The sequence below is a fragment of the Trichosurus vulpecula genome, chromosome 4, assembly GCF_011100635.1.
Source record: "Trichosurus vulpecula isolate mTriVul1 chromosome 4, mTriVul1.pri, whole genome shotgun sequence".
Lineage (NCBI taxonomy): Eukaryota > Metazoa > Chordata > Mammalia > Diprotodontia > Phalangeridae > Trichosurus > Trichosurus vulpecula.
This window is the reverse complement of record NC_050576.1, coordinates 224,061,443-224,080,517: the sequence shown is the minus strand read 5'-3', so window position 1 is coordinate 224,080,517 and position 19,075 is coordinate 224,061,443. Positions and strand designations below refer to the sequence as shown.

Below are 19,075 nucleotides of genomic sequence, written 5' to 3'. Positions count from 1 at the left end.
ACACATTACAGATGATTGTGGATACTAGCAAAACAGTTTTTTGCATTCTGTTTAGCTGCCATTTCAGTTTGTTTCTTCTAAAAACCCCTTGTGGAATCCCAGTGTTCTATAGAACATCCTCTTTACATCCTTTTTGAAAAGTAAATGGAGGCCCACAGAAATGATTAACAGTAGACTCAAGACCAGAACTCGTACATCCAAATAACTTTCATCTCCTTCAAAGTAGTCACCTTTGAAAACTATGTTTATCCCAACCTTATTGCCTCTACTCATACAATTATAAAGTAGTTTTGGAACTACTTCCAAAACCTGACATGCATTTCTTTTCATTTCTTTAGGAGCGGAGTAGTTTTATCCTTTGAGGGTGGATGTGATTTTTGGAAATTGTCAAAAATCATTTGATGTTGAGTCTGCTGAACAAGGTGGGTAATTACATTGGGCGAATTAGTCTTAGTCAAATATAAGGCATGAGTAAAGAGTAATAAGACCATGTTTGGTGGGAATGGGAGGAGGGGAAGGAGTCAAAAACTGACTGAAATTCCCAAAGAACTACTGTTCTAGAAATATTTTGAGCAATTGCAACATTATTAGAATAATTTCACTATGGTGCCTTTTAAAAAGTAGGCCTCGTGTGGATATACAGGTTGTGGATCAAACTTCAGCCTAATTATTTTACAGCCATACCTTAGAAATATTAGAGAATCTTCTCCCACTATTCAGATATACAATCCCAAGGAATGAGAGGAACTAAGATTTTAACCCAGGGAAAGAGCCAAGAATTTTAAGTAGGGGGAGATGATTCTGCAAAAATCTTTTTTGCTCCTCACTTCCCTGTAGCATATATTCTGAATTATGAAAAAAAATAGCAAACTGGGTCCACAACAGTCCAAATGTCTAGAATTGTTGAACTAAAATATATGTGTCTGCTGGTTGGGCTGCCTAGTTAAGGTAGAATTTGAACTCAGACCTATTGACTCCAAGTCCACAATATTGATTTTTTTTTTGAGGAGACTTTGTAAGTGAGAAACCCAAAGCAATGTTGTTTGATAATTTAGTGGAAGGGCCAAAAGAAAACGAACACTTGGATCTTCTAGAGTATATCATGGGGCATGAGCCTAGGGTCTGTGAACTTAAATATATATACAGAGAGAGAGAATTGTGTGTCTGTATGATTGGTTCCCTTTTTTAATCCTATGTAGTTTATTTTATGTGCTTAAAGCTACTATTCTGAAGAGTTCATAGGCTTCATTAAACTGCCAAAAGTGTCCATGACACAAAAAAAGTTAAGAACCTCCATTTTAGACTGCCTTAGCTTCATGATTTGTTTTGCTTATTTCTTGTTAGTTTCTCATGGAAGACGAATGTCTTTCCTTCCCTAGAAGAGCTGGCAGCCCAGTGGAATATGGGATCTAGAAGGATCTGTCATGAGATCTGGAGAGTTGGAGGTGCAGGCAGAGTTTGTGAATCAGAAGCTGGAGATTAAAGAAGAAAAAATGGCAGGAAATTCTCTCTGTCTCTCTGGGTGTCTCTGTCTCTATCTCTGTCTCTTTCTGTATCTGTCTCTCTCTCTGTCTCTCTGTCTCTCTCTCTCCTTCTTCTCTCCTCTTCTTTCTCTCTTTCCATCTCCATCCTCCTTCCCACCCATCCCATCTTTCCCTCCTCTCTCTCGTGCCTTTCCTTCTTCAAGTAACCAGGTTGCTACTTGTAGGAAAAACAAAGGGGATACAGTTAACAAGAAACTTCTTCATATCCATATTACATATTCATATTTCCATATTCAAAGTTTTCTCTTCTTATTGACACAGCAGCCTTGAATTCCAGACCATGGCTCATGTTCCATTGTTCATGTCTGAAGAGAATACAGTCAGGATGTAGTTCTATATCAGTACTGATAGAGAATGCTGGGGCTATGTGGAGATGAGCAGAACCGTGTCTGTAAAGAACATGGGGACTTTTGAAGATAAATACATAAATACAAAGTATTCATTATGATTAAGAGGGAAAGTGATGCTGTACTATACTCGACAGCCCTAGTTTCTTCTTTTCTATCTTCCTTTTTCCTGTCTCAGAAGTTCAGTCCCAAACCTTAGGAAGGTGAGGGAAGGGGGAAGAGATAAGGAACAGATCTCCTTCAAGCTTCTCTTCTGCAAAGGCTTCTAAATTTCACTCTCCTCCAGAATTTCCTCTGTGGTGTCAATGATGGTGAAGTCACCCTCGCTGCTCTCAGACAGGCTGCCCCTGACAAGGGCCACTTTACCTCGGTGCGGCTGGGAGCTGAAAGTCCTTTGGTCCCTTCCAGCCAAGTGTGGAAGCTGCCCACTGCTGTCAGGTCTGTACTCTCCTGGTCCCGGATTCCACCCAAAGTGCTGACTCGCCTGACTCTTGGAATGCTTCCCAAAGTACTTGAAGTTTCTCTCCAAAACACAGCCTACACAACTGATGTGATGGGCGAGCAGGAAACGAATCCAGTGCTTCCGCAGCTCAGCTTTTACCTGTTGGGGAGAGAAAGGGGATGAAGGCACAGTGATGGTTTCAGTAATTGTCCCCATTTAACAACTATTGGTCACAGTTATTAAATAGTCACGGTGCACCTACTATCTAAGAAGACTGGTCAGGCAGACATCATGATCCTGTTGAAACCTGGGGTCAGTACCTAGATATGAGTTCTGGCCCTCCACTTACTCTTGGTTAAGGCATTGACTTCTTTTCTCTGGGCCTTAGTGCTAAAACCCGTAGAACAGGAACAATAATTTAGACTTTGGCTAACTTAAAGTATTGTTGTATGGAAGAAATAAAATAGCAAATGAGAGGTGCTTTGTAAACTTGTTGATACTTTAACTGTGCTTCCAATGTTGTTGTGTCATTTCAGTCATATCTGACTCTTTATGACCCCATTTGGGGTTTTCTTGGTAAAGATACCAGAGTGGTTTGCCATTTCTTTTTCCAGATCATTTTACAGATGAGGAAACTGAGGCAAACAGGGTTAAGTGACTTGCCTAGGGTCACAAAGCTAGTAAGTATCTGAGGCTAGATTTGAACTCTTCTTGACTCTGGGCCTAGCACTCTATCCACTATGCCGCCTAGATGCCTAACTACAGTACCTAGTAATTCTCAGGTCATTCCCCCCTCCAAATACTAACCAGACCCAAACCAGCCTAGCTTCTGGAATCAGATAAAATTGGGCATATCCAGAGTGGTATGTCATAGAAAAACTCTATGTTGCTGTTACCAAACTGGATTTTCTCTGACTCCTGCGAAAATCCTACATTTCTCACCTCCATGCCTTCATTCATGCTTCTCCTTATGCCTGAAATATCCTCCCTCCCCTTTTTAACCTGTTGAATTTCTATTCAACTGTTAAAACCAATTCAAATATCACTCCTTCAATGAAGCTTTTCCAGATCCCCCCAGTCAATAATTACCTTCCCCCATCAGTCTCCATATAGTGTAAAAAAAAAAAACCCTGAATTTAACCGAAGATTTGACATACAAGAGCCAAAAGAAATATAAGGTACCACCAAAGATTAATTATAAGGAACACAATAAGGACAGACTACCTTTTTTTATGTAAAATGTAAAACGTATGTCTAAGGCTGCTATTAGTAATTGGGTAGTTTGTAAGAAAGATTGGGGTAGACTTGATTATAATATGATTTTAAGAAGTAAAACCATTTAGGAACAGCTAAAAAGAGTAATTATCTTATACAAATGAAGTGTGAGAGGCAAAACTGACACAGAGGAATTAGATGGGGGAAGAGGGCTGTTCTGGAAACCTACTTTCATTGGGAATACATCTATATCTAGAAGAATGTAAAAGTCTTCTAAATTCAGAAAGAAGTAAAATGCTAAGGGTATAGGGGGGGGATAGGATAAGGGAGAGCTCTCTAGAGGGGAGGGTGAGGAAGCAGATCAAAGGTGGGGCATAGATGGGTGTTTAGATTTATGCAAATGGGAGGATAAGGGAGGGATCCTTGGAGGGATACTGGGGTAGGTTAAGTAATATGAGGGCAAAGTAGTGGGTAAAAGTAAAGTAGAGGATAGGAAATAAGAGACACGTACAAATGTAAAAACAAAGATCAGGAGTAGAGTTTGTTAGGGAAAGTATATGTTTATATATGTATGTTTATATGTATATGTATATATGTGTATGTATATATCTATATATAAATATATTCATGATTAATTGTCGCCTGGCCGGGGTGGGGCACGTGGGGGGGAAAGATGGGGGTAGAACAAACAAAGTAAAAAGTGTGAAGCAGAGAACAAAAGAAAACTTACAAGGAAGCAAAGAAAAGATGGACAGCTCCTGACACAATGTATAGTTTTTATTATACAGGCTTTCTTTATTTTTTATTTTTTATTTTTTTATACAGGCTTTCTTGAAACGGAAATTTATTGCTATATATTTTGAATCCTCTCTTACATTCTGCTGTGCACATAACAACACTTTTTTTCTTTTCTTATTTCGTATTTAAGTTTCAACATTTAAGTTTGTAATATGCTTCTCTTTTTCTTCTTACTGTGTATTTAAGTTTTAGAAGTATTTAAGCCTAAAATTAAAAAACTTTAAAATGTGTATGCTTAGATTCTTGTGAATATTTGAGAAGGAAAGAAGAAAGAAGTATTAAACTGCCAAGAATATCTATCAATCCAGATAACGCAGGGAGTAGTTTGTAATGCCGGAAGGACAAGAGTGGTAGCAGTGCCCGGAACTTCTTAGGAGTGAAAATCTTTGAAAAGAAGCCATTAATAAACTCATGGTATTAATATATACATAAATGCCCAGAAGTTTGAGTAACAAGCAAGGGTAGCTAATACAAGTAGGTAAATTTGACTTTATAGCTGTTACTGAGACTTGGTAGATTGGTTCACATGGCTGGCATATGACTCTGGAAGTACCCTTATTCAAAAAGAACAGTGTAGTAAAAAGAGGGTGGGGAAACATTACATTTATGTGTGTGTATGTATACATATATATATATACATATATATATATATGTGTGTATGTGTGTGTGTGTGTGTGTGTGTGAGTGTGTGTGTATGTGTCTATATATGTATATATATATATATATGAGGAAATTCAGGAACTAAAGGGATGAAACATGTCAGAAAGCTTTTGAATAAAGATCAATGGAGGGAGATAGAGACATATTGTCATAACTGCTCCTCAGTCTTCTGTGCCGTCATGCCCATTAAGTATTGGCATAACCCTAAAGCTCTGTCCCAGTTTCTCTCTTCTCTTCTCTCAATATTCTCTCACTTGGTGTCTCATCCTCTCCACGCATTCACTTATCATCACTGGGAAAACTGATTGGGACAGCTGGGTGGTACAGTGGATAGAGTATTGGACCTGGAGTCAGAAAGATTCATCTTCCTGAGTTCAAATCTCAACTCAGATGATTACTAGCTGTGTGACCCTCAGCAAGTCACTTAACCTTGTTTGCCTCAGTTTTCTCATCTGTAAAATGAGCTGGAGAAGAGAATTTTGAACAACTCCAGTATCCTTGCCAACAAAAACCCCAAATGGGGTCATGAAGAGTCAGACATGACTGAAAAAACAACAACCTGAAGATGATTCCTAGATCTACAGATCTCTTAAGCTTCAGTTTCACATTATTAACTGCCTATTGGACACTTCAAACTGGATATCCTGTATGTATCTCAAACTAAACATGTCCAAAATAGAAATTAATATCCTTCCATTTGTCTAGCTTCATAACATCAATGCTATCCTCAATTTCTCACCTCTACTTTCCCTGTATTTTCAATCAGTTGCCAAATCTTGTTGTTTCTATTTCCGCACGTCTCACATGCTTTCCTTGCTATTCCTTGCTGTATTCTCATACAAACACAAACCTAAGGCCCCCATCACCTCTCACTTAGATTATTTCAATAGCTTCCCAGTTGTCTCCTTGTCTCAAGAATCTCCCCGTGTTAATCTGTACTCCACACCACTGCTAATGTGGTTTTCCTACAGTGTAGGTCTGACCATCATCTCACTGTTCGACAAAGCCACAGCTTCCTTGAGTCATCAGATATACCTCTAAAATAAAATATAAACTTCTTTGTTTGGAATTTCAAGTTGTTTACAACCTGGACCTTTCTTATCTTTTTGATCTTCTTACATATTACTCCTCTCTACACACTCTATAGTTCAGTCATATTGGCCCACTTGCTCACGCACAATGTTCCCGCTTCTGACTGTATCTTTGCATTGGCTGTGCTCCACATGCCTGGAAAACTCTCCCTCCTCACGTTGTTTCTCAGAATCCTGTTGAGATCACCAAGGGAGATAATATCGATAGAAAAGATAAAAGGGACCAGGACAGAGCCTTGGGGTCCACTGGTTTCCTTTAGGACTTAGCTTAATTTTCACCTTTAGCAGAACTTTTCCAATCCATCCAGCAAGTAGTGACTTCCCTTCTAAGGTCAATTTGTATCTATGCTATATGTATCTTGTCTATATCTATTGATATGCATGCCATCTACCCCATTAGAGTGTAAGTTCCTTGAGGGCAAGCACTGGTTTTTGGGCTTTTTCTTTGTATCCCTAGCACTTACAGTGTCTGGCACATAGTAAATTTGACAATTGGTTGACTGAGTGATGGGAGTATGATACAAAGAGAAGGAAAAAAATGAGTTAAGGAAATAGAACACAAGATTGTCATAGATGCATGATGTAATATTGATGGAGAACTTATGCAGAAATCTGCTGGAGCTCTCTCTCTTTCTCTCTCTCTTCCTCTCTCTCTCTCTCTCTCTTCCCTCTCTCCTTCTCTCTTTCTGTCTGTCTGTTCATCTGTCTGTCTCTGTCTCTGTCTCTCCTAAAAGAGGAGCAACTAATAAAGTCTTGCCTCATGTTGATAATTTCGTCCTTCAAAAATGTGGAGGAAATGATCAGGGGAAGTGCTGTTCTAGACTTGATTCTGAACAACAAGAAAGATTACAAAAATCTCAGAGTTCAAAGGGAAGTCTGAAGCCATCAAGTATATGCTGTATCTAAACAAGAATCCTTCTTTACAACAACCCAGGAAAGTCATTTATGACTCTAGATCATCAATTATTATGTGCTTAATGTGCTAGTTGCAGGGGATAAAAAAACCAAAATGTAACAGCCCCTGCCATAAAGGAATAGTCATTCTTTTGAGGGGAAACAACACACAACGTACACATATAAATGAATACAAAGTACTGGCATTTGCAACAAGTGGCTAAGGAACTGTCTTTTGTAGGAGTTGATCCCTTGAGCTTAGCTTTGAGGAAAGCAAGGGATTCATAGAGTCAAAAGTATCCAATATTTGTCCCATGTCTTGAGATAAAGAATCAGGGCTCTGGAAGGACTGGTGCCTCAGGGCCATCCTTGGCCATACTTTCAAAAATCCAGATTTCAGGAACCTATCTGAAAGTGCAGTATTGGAATTTCGAAGAACTATTTTTAGACTCTACTCTGATGCTAATTCTGGGTCTCTGTCTCCTCTTCTGAAAAAATGAGGTGGCTGAACAAAGTGAGGCTCTAAGTTCTTTTCTAGTTCTATCTGTAGGTCCATGAAATTTGGGCTCCATTTTGCTCTAATTTAGCTTGGCCTCAATTTCAGTAAAAGTTTAATAAGCCTTCTATGACTGTGGGCATGTCACTCCCCCAAGCCGAGATTCAGTTTCTTGTCTACAGAATGATGTGGTAGATGATCTTTCCAACTCTAACACTTTTGATATATTAAAGATTTGTATGTTGGAGGGGGGTGTCTCCAAGTCCTCTTTGAGTACCTTCCCCAAAAGTATTTATCTGTTTGCTATAGGTCCTAACACCTATCCCTAAACCCCTGGTAAATAAGGCTCCTTGGATCAAGTGTGAAGTATAGGTAGGTTAAATTTGCCTATAGGGGCCACCACATGGAGCATGTTCAGAATTGTTCTTCCTTGTACTCCAGTCAACCACATGAGGGCTTTGGGATCTGTTTCTGGGCATGTGATGACCCAGCATAGAAAAAAAATTGTGTGTCACATTAAAGTATGACATCACTAACCCCTGAATTTCCCCTACTCCATGATAAAAACAGGAAGGATGGGTGCTCAGTCGTTTAAAAGAAGAGACAACTTTCAGCTTGGGCTCTCTTGCTTCAATACTTCAGATGGCATCATGTAACTGAAATTTCCAGTGAGAGTTGGGAAAGGGTTGGCCCTCTCCACCCCAGCAATTATGGTAACCTCAACTATGTGGTAGCTAGTAGGAGAAGAGGACTCAATTAGTCAAGCTTGTACCTGGGTCTCTGGCTATCTTTCCCATGTTTGTGTTTGACTTTTCCTGACTTTAGATGAATGAGAATACTGAAATGGACCCATCCAGGCTTGGAAGTGACCTTGTGAGATCAAGATATATGAAGGTCCCAGTGGATCACAGCTGAATGGCATCAGGGGAGACCTCCATAGCAACTGTTCTAGAGCTCTTGCAGATCATGGCCACCAGAAAGACTGTCGGTCCAAGCCTGGCCATTTTCATCAGCAGATTATATACATACATACATACATACATATACACACACACACATATATAAAAACACATATGTATGCATATATATCTACATATATAATGTGTACGTATATATGTATATATACATGTGTATATATATGTGGAATTGTTTGGATGGTGCAGGTAAAATAGAAAAGCCCTAATTAGCAGTCCTACAAACTCCTTTATGTTCTCATGGGATTTAAGTATCAGTCTCTCAGGAAACATTAAGAGTTAAGTTCAATAAGTTACATAATTGAATCCTATTTAAGTTTGTTTTTGTCAAATGCATGATTATGAGTCTTTAACATTTAATTTGTGAGTCTTTCACATTTTCCTTTAAGTGTAGGAATAAAATACCTGATCTATATTGTATATAGAGCACTTTTTGCTCTCCTTTTTTGGAAAAACCTTGGATATGAGTCATAACCAAAGCTACAAAAGCATCCATGGGGTGCTGGAGTAGAGTTTAATAAAAATATATGAACAGGGAGCCTGGTTCCTATCTTATTTGAGGCCAGGACCTCCAGCCTAAACCTGGTCCAAACCACAGGACTGAGTGCAGAAAAGGAGGTGGAGACAGTACTCCAGCCCCTGTGAGCCCAGAAGTGATTCTTCTAGTTTAGATCATAAGCTTAGCATTTAGTTTGCTCTGGAGCTATGATTTCATAGGCTTGGGCAATTCCTAGTATGGAACTTCTTCCAACTGGTGCTGATTGGCAACTCTTCCTGAACTTGTAGTCTTAGAAAGCTCCCTGGGGCAGTGAGAAGTTAAATGATTTGCAAAGAATCACACTTCTAGTATGTATCAGAAGAGGCAGGACCTGAACCCAGGTCTCCCTCAATCCAGGTCTCCCTGAATCCTATCGCATACTGACTCTCTACCATCTAGTTATCAAGAATCATTAATTGCAACATAAAGTTTCCTTACAATTTGGGAAGGAGCATCTATAAAGATAGGCAGGGAGTCTCCAGTCAATAAAATCAATCCCTTTCAACAAATACTCATTAAGCACATGTTATGCACAAGGCACAATACCCAGCTAGGGACTCAAAGATGCTCCTACAACTACAAGGCCAACAAGATTTGAAAACAAATAATTATAGAATCAGGTGAAATGTGATCAGAAAGGTGCTAGGGCAGCTTAGAGGACAGAAAGGTCCTTTCTGGCTTGGGGAATCAGGGAAGGTTTCCCAAAGGAGGCAGAGGCTGGCTAAGTAGATTTGAAAAACATCATTCCTTTTTTTGGAGGAGGCAATCAGGGTTAAATGACTTGACCAGGGTCACACAGCTAGTAAGCTTCTGAGGGTGAATTTGAACTCAGATCCTCTTGACTCCAGGGCCAGTGTTCTATTCACTGTACCAGCTGGCTGCCTCTGAAAAAACATTTCTAAGAAAAGGGCACACCACCAGTCTGTCAGGTAGGGTCAAGCATGAAGAAAAATAGAATTTGCCTCTACAGACAACACCAGAACTTGATGGAAGGTTGGAAGAAAGGCGGCTGCCTTTGGAGAAATTTGATGATGAGTTGTATGTATGTCAAACTGCATTATTATATTGGTTTGTTCTTTGTTTATAGCTTTTTGAGAAATACATTTGCTTATTTGTTTGAGTTTCCTTGGTTGGAGAGTGAAGAAGAAAGGGGAAAGTGATAGCTAGTTTTAAGGGAGGCCTGTCACGTTATCAAAACATCTCTGTGGTACACCTAGGCTTATGTAAATGACAAGAGAGCTCAATCTCGTGTACTCCAGTGTTTGGCACAGTGCCTGGCATATAATGGGTACTTAATAAGTATTCACTGATTAATTAGTTGATTGATTGAGGTGTTTGACACCAGTGTCATTGAGGGCCATGAGAGAGCTTGATGCCATAGTATATACTTGAGAGAATCATAGGATTTAGAGCTCAAGAGTATTAGAGAAACAATTTAGTCCATTATCCCTCATTTTACAAGAGAGGAAACTGAAGTTCAACATAGAAAAATTACTTGTTTAGGATCCAGAGGTAAGGTCCAAAAGCCCAGAACTGAGGGGCATGCAGTCTTTTTGGAGATATAAGATAGGAAGATTATGATAGTTATAGGCATGATATTAATCTGTTACTAGATTCCAAAATTTGGATAATGTAAAGATACAAACAGAATTAAAGGGAGATCTTTAATTCTGTTTGTATCTTTACACTATTCAAATTGTGAAATGTTATTGTGAAATCTAAGAAAAGAATGCCATTCCAGCAGAAAACAAACTAATTAGGTGAATAAGAAGTAATGGGACTTTATGAAGACATCAAACTGAGTTTTTCAGCCTCTGCTTAGACATCTAGCAGGAGCTTGGTAGGATCCTATAGGTGCACAGGGAAAACTGGGCTTTTGAATTTGCTCCTTGAAAAAAGTCTCTTTTTCATATTCCAAGGCTATAGGAGAATGTTATTTCTGTATCCAGTGTCTCTTCTTTTATTTCCAAATGACATTCATTATCATTAACTTGCAGCAATGTATTACCAAATGTAATTACAATCCCATCATAAAGTGAACTGGTATAAGTTTTTCCATTTCCGTATGGACCAGGACCAATAGGAAAAGGAGAGAAAGTTTATTCCCATTCCTACAACCTTTATCCTCAACATTATTACTCAGACATGTAGAAAACGGTGTGCATGGTGGAAAGTGCTCTGAATATAGAATCACAGGACCGGGGTTTGAATCCTCCCACTGCCACTTGCTATTTCTGTGACCTGGCATAGGCTAATCACCGAACTTCTTTGAGGCTCAGTATCTTCACTGGTAAAATAAAGTGGTTGTACTGTATGATTGCCAAAGTTCTTTCCAGCTCTAAATCTATGATCCTACTAATAATACAATGATAATGTACCAAACATTAACTAGGAATTATGATAAGTAATAAAAATAATTCTTTAGAGTAGTACAGTTGGGGATAGATAATGTAATAATATTTCTCGCTTAGTCCAGTTCTTTCTTTCTGGTAATTTCTGATTAGAGTCCCAGTTGTATCCCCTTTCCATGGGTATCACAATTTCTGTGACTTTTGCAAAGGTAGCACAGAAACGTTTAGGCTTCTATAGCCCTCAAATACAACGGGAGAAGATACGGTTACTTTCTTCAGAGGTTCTCCAGATGTGGGTTGTAAGGGAAAGATACAGGAATGACCAGGAAATTTATCTTTCAATAGCCCTTTTCTTCTAGTAACATCCATGATATTTTATTCTTCTTCCTAACAATGTCTTTTCTATGCTCAAGAAAACTGAGGTGCTAGGCAGGTATGGAGTGAATTTGATAGTATCAGCCTTTATTCCTAAATCATGAGCCCATTTGGACTTTAGTTTGGTATACAGTGTAAGATATTGGTCTATGCCCAGTTTCTGCCATACTATTTTCCAATTTTCCCAGCAGTTTTTGTGAGTGAATTTGATCAATAACATACAACTTATCAACAATAGACACCCAGATAAAAATCCAGGTATCCTAAATCCCAGCTCAGGGCTTTCCCACTCATCTACATTGTCTCCCACTCCAGTCATTTGTTCATCACATGATATGTCCACTGTCCCCTTCCCCCCACCCCACCAAAGAAAAGCTTAGCCTATGCATAAAGCTCTGGATGTGGCACTGTCTTATATACATGGGAATCATGCACATAATAAGAAATATGGTACCTAGTCCATTAGGAGGCTGGGAGAGATCCTTACCTCTTCATTAGCAAAACAGTAGAGGAAGGCCACGAGAAGCCCCTGTGGGGAAAAAAAAGGTAGAGTCAAGTTAGATTCAACTCTGCTTTGGCAGCAGAGCCTGGGTAGGGACTCAGACTTCCTAAGCCAGTGAGGGACAGAGAAAAGTTGTTTCTTCCTCCAAGACATAATTTTAGTTCAGTAGAAGTTAGGGACTACTGTGTGACCTTGGGCAAGTGACTTAACCCCAATTGCCCTGCCTTCCCCCCTTCAAAAAAAGAAGGACCAAAGGTTAAAACCAGAATTATAGAATATAAAGACTATATATGTATATATATGTATGTATGTATGTATATCACTATAGAACTGGATGGAACCTTAGAAATTAGCCCTGTGAGATTTTGACTACTATAAATACCCAAATTAACTACAAAAGACCCATGAAGGAAGTTGCTATCTGCATCCAGAAAAAGAACTGATAAATAGAAGTATGTATAGAATGGTAGAATGGTTTTATACACATACATACATACATGCATACACACACATACATATACATACATATTTGTGTCTGATGGCTAATGGTAGCCATTTCTAGGGCATGGGGGGAGGGTGGAAGAAAAAAGGAAAAAAAGAGAAAGTTTCATTATATATTTATATTTGTATATTTAAATACATTTCTATTTAATTATATAATTATATTTAAAAGGAATAGTAAGTTGTATTATTATATATTTAAAAGGAATAGTAAGTTGTACATAATGGATTTGCAATTTCATGTACAATCATCTTTTTTTCCATTCTACTATGTTATGGAAATGTTTTATTTCTTAAATTCAGAACAAAAGAAAAAAGAAAAAGATAGAAAAAAATCATCCCAGTGGCATGGTAGAAAGAACCCCCAAAAGACCTGGGTGTGACTCCTTCCTCTGCCACCACTTGATTTCTCAGTGTTCCCATTTGCAAAACCAGAGGGTTTGACTAGGTGTTTTCTAGAATGTCTTCTACCTCTAAATTTGTGATCATAAGACCTCCTCGAATGGCAGATGAGGAAGTTGAAGTCCAGGGAGCTGAAGAACAGAACAGAAAGGCTTCTTAGGAACCAGGACAATGCCTTGGAATGGGCAGAGGGCCAACTTGGTAGTCTACGCAGGGGCATCTAGAACTGAGGGATCTCGGTAAGACTCACTCCTAAGCTGGGCAAAATCAGACTCTATCTATTCCAATAATTCTCAAACTTTTTAGACTCAAGATCTCTTTAACTCTTAAAAATTGTTGAGGACTCCAAAGAGCTTTCGTTTCTGTGGTTTATATCTCTCAATATTTGCCATATTGGAAATTAAAATGGATGAAAGTTTAAAATATTTATTAACTCATTTAGATAGCAATAACAAACCCATTACACATTATCATAAATATATTTTTATGAAAATATCTGCATTTTCCAAAACAAAAAAAATTGAAGAGTGCATTGTTTTACATATTTTGGCAAATCTCTTTAAAGTTTGGCTGAATAGAAGCTGACTGGATTCTCATATCTGCTTCTGCATTCAATCTGTTGCAATATGTTGTTCTAACTGATGCATATGAAGAAACTCCAGTTTTACATAGCTATGTAGTTGGAAAAGGGAAGAGTACTTTAATAGGCAAATAGCACCTTAGTATTATGATGAAAATAGTTTTGACTTTGGGAACCCCTGAAAACATCTCAGGCCCAGGGGCTCAAGGGGCACACTTTAAGAAACATTGATCCATGCATCTGAAATGGCCCAACTTGTATTAGCTGGTCCCAGAACCATAACTAAAGCAAGGAGAGTGGGGCTTTTCCTCCAAGTGGTGAAATTCAGAAAATTCTGACAAGACTTGCAATCCTTCAACAGCACAGAAAGGATTGAATTTAGGCTATAGTTCAAATAGGCTGCTGCTGGATGACTGCCTTCCATCCTCCCCATTCTAACACACGATTTTTACTTCTCAACTGAACTGGGGGCACATTCTGTACCTCGGGCGCAAACATTAATAATTATAGCTTTATTTGTATATTTAGACATTCCCATCAACTGTAATGATGTAGTTTCTGTTGTGTCCAAAAATACTGACCTAAGAGTATGTTGTGGTCAGGAAATCTTGTCAACAGGAGGGGAGAAGCATAGGGTTCAGGGGAAGACACAGTGTCCTTGGACCTGTCCATTACAAACCCAGACAATATTAACTCCCCTGGCAGTGGGACTGATTTTCCTTAAACCTTGTGTCATGAAGCACTCTGGTGCTTTCTCTAGGCTTTCTCCAAATACCAGTGACCATATGCAGAGTCCATTGTTAATTGCCTTAAGGGCATGAAGAAACACTATAAAGTTAAGAAATATCCAAATTAATCCATTTCCCTAATACACTGACTTCTACACTCAAAGGATTTTGAAGCTAAAAATAGTCGTAGAGATGATTTAGATCATCATTTCATATTACAGGAGAGGAAACTGAGGACTAGAAAAGCTAAGTGAGTCATCCAGGATTGTACAAGTTATTTTAGCAGAACTGGAATGAGAACCCAGGTCACCTGTTGTTATTTTATAACTATCATTTTTATGCAGATAATACTGAGATCTATAAATCCAGCTCTAGTCTTTCTCCTAAACTATAGTCCTGTATCACCAACTTGGGCATTTCAAACTGGATATCATATAAGTATCTCAAAATTAACATCCCCAAAACAGAACTCATTATCTTTTCCCCAAAGTCACTCTGTTCTGAATTTCCCTATTACTTTCAAGGGTATTACTATCCTTCTTGTCATCCAGGTGCAAAATATTGGTGTCATCCTCAAGTTCTAAGTCTCCCACATTCCATAAATCCAATCTGTTTCCAAATCTTTGTTCTATCTCCACAACATTCTCTTTCAAATGTCCCTTCCTCTTCACTCTCACAGTCATCACTTTAGTTCAAGCCCTCATCTCTTTCTGCTTGTACTATTATAACAATTGCTTTTTATTTGGTCTATCTGAATTGTCTCTCCCCATTCCAATGCCTCAGACACTTACTAGACAGGTCACTTAACATCTGTGAATCTCAGATTACTTATCTGTAAACTGAAAGTGTTGGATTCAATGATCTCCAAGGTCCTTTACAGGCCTGGGTCTCTAATTCTATAGTCCAGTCTCCATGATTTCCTCCAATACATGTTCTGACACTTGGTCAATTAACTCCAGTGGCTCTCTATCACCTATAGGATCAAATTCTTCTATCTGACATTTGAAGCTCTTCACAGCCTTCTCCCTTCTGACCTTTCCAATCTTTTCACACATTATTATCTTCCATGAACTCTGTGGTTCAACTATATTGGCCTACTTGTTGCTCCTTAACATGACCCGCCATCACCCAACCCCATGCCTTTGCACTGACTGTCTTCTATGTTTGTAATGCTCTTCCTCCTCATTTCCACTTATTGAAATCCTTGGTTTCTTTCAAAATTCAGGCCAAGCCCCACTTTCTGCATGAAGCTTTTCCAGATCCCTGCAGTTACTAGTGCCCTCCCCCTTAATTGCCTTCTATTTATCTTGGATGCACATGTATGTGTGCGTGCATGCGTCGTGTGCACTTACAGGTTTATGTTGTCTCTCTGTTGGAATATAAATAGGGACTGTTTAACTGTTTTTGTCTAAGAATGTTTATTGATTGACCATAAAAGAAGCTGTATGATGTAGAAGACAAGAAGAGAATAACCATATGTTTCAGAGCACGTGACCACAAGCTCTGCCAAAGACTAGTTTGAAAATAAGAAAAAACTCAGGCCATTTGATGATCATTAAATTGACTAAAGCAAGTGCATAATTTAAACGAAGCCTTGATCCATTTAACCAATTCCATCATGTTTTTAGTCAGAATAGAAAATTTTCACCACCTGTGGACTCTGTTGTCATTCTACATCTTTAGATATAAATTTTTTCATTTTTATATCTTTATAAATACAGCCTTTAAGGAATAAGGGTAAGACAAAATTATCCTATAATTTCAGTGTGTCTCTACCAAATAAGTGGTCAGAGGTACAAGGTGTGATGAACTAGGGAGAGGGCCACATGAGCAGGAGAAGGGGACAGGTATGAAAGATATTGTGGAGGTAGAAACAAGAAGATTTGGCAACTGACTGGGTAAGTGGGGTGAGGGAGAGTAAGAAATCAAGAAAGGACTTCCTTAATTTTTATGAGAACACCAAAGGAGAAAGCTTTCAGATTTTCAGAGATGCTGAGGGCTCTGAGATTTTAAGAGACACTGCTGTGCCTGGAGGAAAGGAAAACATGGTGGAAAGCCGCCATTCAGAACTCCAGGCGCCAGACTTATAGGTTCAGAATATGGAGAGAGATGTTCCAAAGTCTAGGTAACTTAGCAAGGCACTGAGTAAGAGTAAAGAGATGAGAAAACATGCTTAAAAGAATACCAGGATGGGTGGGCCTCCTATGTCCTGTGAGATGGCAGGTGTCTGGTTCCAGACATCATATAGAACTATAAAAGGATGAGGAAAACAGGTGATAGGGAAACTGAGGCCAACTGATCAGAAAATCTTCCCTACGTGCCATCCAATAGCAATTGGGGAACATAACCAGACAAAGAAAAAGCATATAGAGGGGATTTTATGCACCAATATCACAGTAGGATTTAATGGTACAATATTGAACAACCAAAACACAAATGCAGCTATCTCAGGTTTTGGCATCTGTGTCTAGAGTAAGAACAGTGATATTCCCACTGGAGTCCTCACTAGTCAGACCACAATGGGAGTATTCTTTTCAGTTCTGAGTGCCACATTTTAGGAAGGCTAGTGAAAAACAGGGACACAAATAGAACAGAATCACCAAGATGGTACAGGGAGATTTTCTATGCCCTTCTGCATCTGTTATGCAGCTAGCTGGCTCAGTGGATAGAGCACTGGGCCTAGAATCAGGAAGATCTAAGTTCAGATCTGACCCCAGACACTCATTAGCTGTATAACCCTGCATGAGTCACTTAACTTCTATTTGCCTGATCCACTGGAGAAGGATAAGTCTAGTATCTTTGCCAAGAAGACCCCATACAGGGTTACGTAAAGTCATACACAACTAAATGATTAAACCACTACTGCATCTGTTGTGCAGGGCTGAGGGGAGCCAGAATGACTCCCAAGTCAGTCAAGGATCCAAAGGCTAGTCCTTATTAACCTACAAGATTTTTTCCTGACCTAGCAATTTATGTGTGAACTTTATAGGTTACAAGCCCCCATTAAAAGATATAACCCAGGAAAGAAACAGAATGTGTCAACACATCACTGTGAGCGTGTGCATGTGTTTGTGGCATATAAAATTCAAATGAACAAATTTAGTATGACAGACATGCCTGCCATGTACCAAAAGAAAGATGAATAAGAAAAAGTCTTAGACTATAAGTTCTTCAAGGGTAAATGATGTATTTTATTCTACCTTGTATTCCCCATACTGTATTGCATGCAGTGAGCACTTAATAAATGTCTACTGAATTAAATACAGAAAAGAATAAGATATCATTTTGCCTTTAAACCTAATTAACTCTCAAGTCAAGACATCACCCTTGTGATGTCATTGGTCCTCTTCCAGAATGAAGGACAAACACAACAACAAGAAGTTAAGGCAACAAAATAATGTGCAGTACAAAAGACAAATCAAATGGTACCAATGAATTATGAGTATGAATAAGAAAAGAACAAAGCACGATAGGAATATTAAGAATCACTCCTGACTGATAAAGAGCTCAGGGACAGATGATTAGACATGTCCTCAGCAGCCAAGAGGCCACTGCATCCCTTTGTTTCCCAAACCCCCAAAACAAGAACACCACCATCATAAATTGTACCTTTAATGGGGATTGATGGAAAGCTAACACAGAAAACTTGAATTAGCCTTAGAAATCACCTAAATGATTTAAATAGATTTAACATGTTTTCATAATGAAAACCAATCAATATTGAATTATTTATTTTTGTTGAAAGTAATTTTCAATTCAGTAAAAGGTCAGTACTACCTGGATTCCAGCAGAGCTTCAGGCCTTACGTAGTTGTTCAGGGAACAGTGGCCCTGAATGTTCAACCTACTGATTCCTACTACTAAGCTCTCTTAACTTGTCCCCTATGCCATTTTTGACCCTGTTGGATACCAGTTTAGGTAGTTTTGTGTCTCCTGGTTCTGGCCCTAGTCTGGTATCTAGAACCTAGACCTAATTCTACTGATTGAAGCCAGTTACTTGGTTTCATATTTCTTGGGTTTTACCTTGACTGTGTCCTTGAATTGAGGCCTTGTCTCAAGTCCATCTAGCTTTCCTGTTTCTAGCTACTGTTTTTATTCTGCCTTAACTAAAAACTATACATGCTAGTCCCAGAGATCCCCATCCCATGTTCTGTCTTCTGTTTTAAGTCATAAATAACCCAGAGTTTTGAGTAATGTTCATCTGATACAGTATATATCTTGCAAAAACTAAGCACCTTATAAAAGGTGTAAAAGATGAGGACTCACACAAACTCATACAAATAATAAAAACTCTAATAATTCTAATAGAATCTAATATGATTCTACAGAATGGAGAAACAACAAAGGACTGAATAGACATACCCATAGATAGTGTCAAGTGGTAAGTAGGAGTGGATGGATCTAATCAAAATCTAATCATTGCCAGAATCAAGAGATTTAATGGTTAGTGGCTAAAGCAGAGAAGAATAGTGAACAAACTGATGACGCTTAATCTGGGGCACCCCTATCTTTCCAGCCTTATCTTCCAGTGCTTCTTACAGGTAATTCATAGAAATGGCTTGTGACCCTTTTTCCCACGTAGCAGAGAAGCTAGAAATATCCCTTTCAGTGGAGAGATATCCTACTGTACATGAACAC

General features: G+C 38.7%; 1 protein-coding gene across 1 annotated transcript in view; it reads right to left on the bottom strand.

Moving 5' to 3' along the window:
• Positions 1–2,156: 2,156 nt before the first annotated feature.
• GLP2R (glucagon like peptide 2 receptor) overlaps positions 2,157–19,075 on the bottom strand; it is a 65,970-nt gene continuing 49,051 nt past the window's right edge. The window contains exons 12-13 of the mRNA XM_036757793.1: positions 12,213–12,254; positions 2,157–2,492 (exon numbers count right to left, since the gene is read on the bottom strand). Of these exons, the coding sequence (XP_036613688.1) occupies positions 2,157–2,492; positions 12,213–12,254 (378 nt within the window). The remainder of the gene's footprint in view (positions 2,493–12,212; positions 12,255–19,075) is intronic.